This window comes from Dermacentor andersoni, chromosome 11, assembly GCF_023375885.2.
Source record: "Dermacentor andersoni chromosome 11, qqDerAnde1_hic_scaffold, whole genome shotgun sequence".
NCBI classification, from domain to species: Eukaryota; Metazoa; Arthropoda; class Arachnida; order Ixodida; family Ixodidae; genus Dermacentor; species Dermacentor andersoni.
This window is the reverse complement of record NC_092824.1, coordinates 121,069,936-121,075,935: the sequence shown is the minus strand read 5'-3', so window position 1 is coordinate 121,075,935 and position 6,000 is coordinate 121,069,936. Positions and strand designations below refer to the sequence as shown.

Here is a 6,000-nt window from a genome sequence, read left to right as displayed (position 1 = left end):
CACAGAAATCCCCAAGCTGTTACTGCTGCAGCCAGCATGTGTGCGAGTTGGAATCTCATTGTGTGTGACATCACCTCAGTTGTGCAGAGTGTGCCTTCTTCAAGGAAATTTAAGTGTTTTATTTTAGTCGTTTACCTTATCACAGCGTGGATTGGTACAATACTTTGCAGACATGACTATCATTGTGTGATCTAAGCATTGCGACTGTCTGCCTGCAATAGCCAACCCAATTGAGGGGCCCTTTAAGATGCAGAAAAGACAATGGGCAAGGCAAAATATAATTTGTATAAAGTGAACAGAAGTGACAAATTGTTAGTTCAAAGCAATGTGGCTTGCCTATATGTGCATAATGATTCACAAGTAGAAAAAAAACAAACGGATAAGTCATGTTTTGCTTTATTGCAGCAATGAGTGTTTAGTCTATTCTACACATTGATGGCAGATAAAAAAACGAATGCAGAAACCAGACACTAAGTGTATAGAGCCAGGTGCCATGCACTGGCATGATGCCGCATTTCATAGAGTTTAATGGATATGTACAGTGCCCATGGAGGATCTATATGCAAGGTGACAAACCACACCTGCTGCCTGTCATTTACGCAATCTTTTGTAACTTAATTAAATGAAGTCTGCACTACAGAGTTGCTGACTCTCCACAAATATACTGGCCCACTATGGTAGCATGGACATGTTGGTTTTCACAACACTGTTCTGACTGTACATATTTGCATTGGCTGCTGCATCAAGCAACAGTGATCTTCAGTTGTCCAATTATCTGTTAACTACCTGCTGTGCACAGGTACAACAAGCCTTTAAATAGCACTTTCAAGGTTGTGGCAGATGCAGGACAAAAGAAAACTGAAAAGATGCACAATGAGCTTGCTGCTCAATGTAATTCTAAATATTTCATGCCCACAGTAGCAATGAAGAATAAGACTTCACAGAAAACAAGTGTAAAAACACATTTTACATGCAACTGCTAGCAACAATCCCTAAAAAAGAAGCTCCAACTATTTGCAAGGCTCTTGCAATGCAGTGAATTCATTGCCTGCACAAGGAGATGCTAGCATCTCTAGCAATCGTCTAGCAATCATACAGAACACTGTTCACAATCAAGTGGCGCAAGTAATTCCTCAATGCGAGAGTGCCCAAGCGATATGTACATGGCCACCACAAACCCGAACAAGATGATCACTTAACACAGCGCTCAGAGCAGTAAAATTAATGACAGCACAGACACAGACAGTTGCTGCCCATGTAGGCAGTACATGCAGAGAGGGCAAAGGTCATATAAGTCCTCGAAGTTTTTTGTATTCTTCCAAGTTCAGGGAACGTTTGGGAACAGCTGGCCTCGCACCTGTCGATGGTCTTGCTATGGCCGAAGGTGCTGTGGAGACCGAAATGTCCAGGTCGATTTTGATGTCGAAGTCATGAGCGGAGAACATGTCTTCTTCGTTTCGATGAGGTTGCTGATCTTGTTGCTTCCGAGTTGGCTCAACCGCAGCTATGTTAACTACTGGCTGTTCTGGTTTCTTTGTGGGCACTGGTGCAGCTGCCTTGGACTCTGCTGGCCCCTTTTTCGTGACAAGACTCGGAGCACACTTTCGTCTCGTGAAAGGGTCATCAGCCTTTTCCTTGTTTAACTTGGCCTCTTCCAGGATGGCACGTTCAATCTCAACAATGTTCTTGAGCCGGTTTCGCTCATTGATGTAGCTAATGGCACTGATAGTGCTTGTACGCTGCTTATCCAACTCTCGGGCACGTTCCTCAAGCTGCTCCAGCTCTCCAGCTAATCTCTGTGTCTCTTCCTGGTCTCCTTTCTGCTCTGCCATCTCCTTCTGCTTCATGAGCTGAGTCTTTCGCACTGCATAGTTGTGTGGATTGCGCTGGAAACGCTGCTTCTCACTCACAATAGTCTCCACATCCGACTCCTTGTACTGGTAATTCAGCGCGTCCTGGATGTCTTTGACTTTTCGTATGACCTCTTCTGTGGTGGGGAACGAAGCCCCCTCAAGAGCCATAACTTCCTTCCACTTCATGAACTCCGATTCTGCGAAGTCCTGGTTAGAAACAAATTCAAGCCGGAATACTCTCTCTTGCTTACCGTGCTTCAGGCGTAAGCCCTTGTTGGTGCGACAGCGACCCAGGGCATACACTTTTGCAGTTTCAACCACGTCCGTAATCTGTGCCACCCTGTACACAGCGCGACCGTTGTTGGAGCCAATGCCAATACGCACAAAGCAGCCAATCACAGTCTTTGCAAAGAATGGAGCATGCACCCAGCGCTCCAGCTTGTGACGTGACAGCCGTATCTTGCTTATCTCTTCTTTTGTGGCAGCTAATTGTGGCTTTGACTCTTCCTCATCGGAGGACGAGGATGAGGAAGAGGAACGCCGGCGCTCCGATGTGTCACCTCCGGCCTGGTCGTCCTGCTCATCATCATCTCTGTCCGAAGCATCGTCGTCGTCGTCATCCGAGTAGATGTCACTAGCTTTGAGCTTCCTGGACGTCTGGGCTTGGGACTCCTCTTCTTCCTGGGACTTACGCTTCTCCTTTTCTTCCTCCTCTTTTTGCATTTGTTCCTGGAGCTGTTTTCGCTTCTTCTCGCGCTCAGCTTTGAGATCCTTGATGGCTTGCGCCTTCTTGTCTAGCTTGTCCTTTCGCTCCTCGACCATGCGGCGTCTCTCTTTGCATCTAGAGCTGGCCGAAACGCCCTCACCACCCTTGCTGCTAGCAGAACCGCCTTCCTCCTTCTTGGCTTTGCGCTTTTGCTCGTTCCGTTTGGCGAGCCTCAGCTTCTTTTCGATCTCGAACCGTGTTTTGAGCACTTCTCTCTTTTCGATGCGGTTGAACAGTTCCTGCTCGCGTTCTTTCTCTGTCATCTGTGCCAGCCGCGCCTGATCTTCCTCATCGCCCATGAGGTTCTCGTCGTAGCCGTCGTTGAACTCCTCTTCTTCGGGATCGTCGTCGTCATCGTCGTCTTCGCTGCCGCTGCCGCCGGCCGGCGCCGAAGAACCGCCACCAGAGTCCGAGACTTCGCCCTCCTCGGGCTCGGACGAGGACGACGCGCCGCTCTTGTTCTCGGCTTCGCTACCCGACGAGCGGTTCTTCCGAGCCGTTTTCTTCGATAGCTTGCCTTTGCGCGCCTTGGCGCCTCCCTTGCCGTCAACGGTCCAGTCGTCGTCGCTCTCCGACGTCTCCGAGTCGCTGTACGCGGCCGCACCGGCGGGCTTGGAGCTCTCCTCAGGTTGAGATTTCTGTGGCGAGCCCTCCGACTCAGACCTTTTCTTCTTGGCGAGTAGCAGCAGCTCACCGTCCAAGTCGTCGGGGCTGTCACTTTCCCCACTGCTGGACTCCAGCACCACCCGGTTTTTGCGCTTCACCATGTTGCGTGCAGGAGGGCTAGTTCACAGTGACGATATACCGAGCAGATTTTCCCGGGCTTACGCTTCTAGATGAGAGAACTGCGAATTACTATCACGACGCTCGCGCTACAAGGTCTCAATAAAGCACACGCGTGATCTCTGTGGTTCAACAACTTGGCCCGAACTCTCGCGTCTATCGTCCATCATGGCCGCCCAAAACGATGCGCGTATGCGCTCGGCAGGCGGAACAGTCGAGCAGTTAGTTAGACCAACGGTTAGCTAATATTCATTATTTGTGCCGCCTTTCATTACACACTTTATTACTAATTATAAACAAATGTTTATTATTCTCACAAACCATGCCACAGGCGCGAATTCTGAGATCAACAAACTAAAACCCCCACATGCTTAAAATGTGCTACTTCCGTTTCGGTGCGCATCACGTTTTGCTGGTTGCTAATGTCATGAGACTCAAGTGCTGTGACTGGCGACGTTGCGGCCGGCTTTTTTTCGTCATTTCAGCCGCATAGAACTATTGTTTAGGGAGATTTAACTGTGAGAAGAGCCAAGTACGACAGAATGGGCCTGCTAGCGAAGACTCAGTACACCGTGTACAGCATAACCAGCTTCGTGATCCTTTGCGTTGGTAAGGCGGTTCTCGCCTGCAAACAGAAACCTGCCTGAACTTGCTCTATTGAACTTATCGTACTAAGTACCCTGCTAAATTCGTTGAAGAGACCGTTAATATTCGTACTATTGATAGACTTATCTGCATTAAGTAGTAACTTGCCCTTCTCGGATCCAAGCAGTTGTCAATTCGCACGCATAAAATCGCTTCTGCTACAGTTTTGTCATTTTGATTGAACTTATCGTACTAATTACCCTGCTAAATTCGTTGAAGAGACCGTTAATATTTGTACTATTGATAGAATTATCTGCATTAAGTAGTAACTTGCCCTTCTCGGATCCAAGGAGTTGTCAATTCGCACGCATAAAATCGCTTCTGCTACAGTTTTGTCATTTCTTCTCATTTTCCAGCACTGTACTATATTCTCTCTGGCAAAGGGTCGAGGTTAGACTTTGGATGGTAAGTAGCATTTTTTTAGGCAGCAGTAAGATTCGACTATTATAGATGTGTATGTACATAATGACCGATAAGGGCGTATTGCAGCACTCTCTGCAGATGTCTCAAATTTTGCTGCATGTCCTGTTTATTACAGACATCGGCGATTATTTTTTGTTTTACGCCTGTTTATTTAATACTGGTTTTGAAATATAAGTTATTGATCGCGACTCATTCGGCTGTTCGCCTGCGTAGTCGTGAAAGTTTCATAAGAAGTCCCGGTCAGTATAATGTGTATCGGATGCGCTCAGTACCTCCGGGACGTATCAGCATTTGGAATTGCTTATGCTTTAAGAGCGCTGCTTCTTGTAATTGAATGCTGCCGACCTTTGTGTATTCTGTGTGTTATTCAACACTTGCTCATTACTGTTCAGGTTCTTGGAAGGAATCTCGCCGTACATGTGGTGCTGTCTTGGGATTGGTCTCTCCATATCACTATCTGTTGTTGGCGCAGCCAGGTAGGCATGTGCATGTGTTGGCATCGTGCATTACAGTTTATCATGCCATTGACATCCTTATTTGTCACCACCACACCCTTGCTAGACAAGGAAGGTGCCATTAAAGGTACAACTGTAAAGCACCTCAGCATACGCTTAAGCATTGATTTTCAAAAATTTCTGTTCCTTAAAGTTGTCAACATCCCTGAATGACTGCTCACCATTGCACTGCTGAGCATTGCTGTTCAAACAGGTGACAGGCAAACGCTGCATACTGGAGGCAGCACCTGGCACATCACACATGAAGCAGACACTGGAGTGGTATCGCTCTATGCGTGACACTGTTCCAGTAAATCTTGTTTGCGATTTCTATTTTGAGATTTTGTATTCCCATGGTAGTTTCTTCTCACCTGCAATATTTGAGGGGTGCAGGATTGGCTTAGCTTTTATACTGAAAAAAAAAAAAAAAATGTTAGCAGTTAATTCCTGTTGGTTCTTCTGGTTTCTAAGTTGTCAAGAATTGCGCTATGTTTGTTGCTGATGTGGACATCTGTTCTTGCGCAGTGGCATCTTCACAACAGGTGTGAGCATCGTGGGTGGGGGTGTGAAGGCTCCACGCATTCGTACCAAGAACTTGGTCTCCATCATCTTCTGTGAGGCAGTGGCCATCTATGGCATCATCATGGCCATTGTGCTTCAGGGCCAGATCAACAGATTTAACGACGACACTCTCGACTACAAACAGAAGGCACTCAACTACATGTCTGGTATGGCCTGTCTGCGTTTTATTACTGAATCCACTACAATGACTCGGTGGCCGTGGGGTTTTGCCATGCCGAAAGTTGTGGGTTTAAATCCGGCCGGTGTAACATAAAACTTTCTGTTTTTTTTTTTCCAAATTGCCCATTAGCCCTTCGTGATTGGTTAAAATGGCTCAGGCTCTGCCTATATGGGAATAGCGCCTGTCCACATGGGCTGGACCTGAACTATTCTGACCCATCATGCAGGGCTATTGGCCAGTTTGGCCAATAGCCAGAATATTGGCCATAGCCAGAATATTGGCAATTGGCCAGAA

The 6,000-nt window shown here is 47.1% G+C and overlaps 2 protein-coding genes across 3 annotated transcripts in view; one reads left to right on the top strand and one right to left on the bottom strand.

Annotated features, from left to right (window-relative positions):
• Positions 1-380: 380 nt before the first annotated feature.
• On the bottom strand, positions 381-3,671 carry LOC126539323 (RNA polymerase-associated protein RTF1 homolog). The gene has a single exon (XM_050186120.3). It carries the CDS (start codon positions 3,384-3,386, stop codon positions 1,287-1,289), a length of 2,100 nt encoding a protein of 699 aa, XP_050042077.1. The 5' UTR covers positions 3,387-3,671; the 3' UTR covers positions 381-1,286.
• Positions 3,672-3,808: 137 nt separating this feature from the next.
• The window catches only part of LOC126539361 (V-type proton ATPase 21 kDa proteolipid subunit c''-like), a 61,198-nt gene continuing 59,006 nt past the window's right edge, over positions 3,809-6,000 (top strand). For both annotated transcript variants that reach the window (XM_055075511.2, XM_050186193.3), the window contains exons 1-4: positions 3,809-4,011; positions 4,404-4,452; positions 4,863-4,946; positions 5,490-5,692. In XM_055075511.2, the coding sequence (XP_054931486.1) occupies positions 3,945-4,011; positions 4,404-4,452; positions 4,863-4,946; positions 5,490-5,692 (403 nt within the window). In that variant the 5' untranslated portion in view covers positions 3,809-3,944. The remainder of the gene's footprint in view (positions 4,012-4,403; positions 4,453-4,862; positions 4,947-5,489; positions 5,693-6,000) is intronic.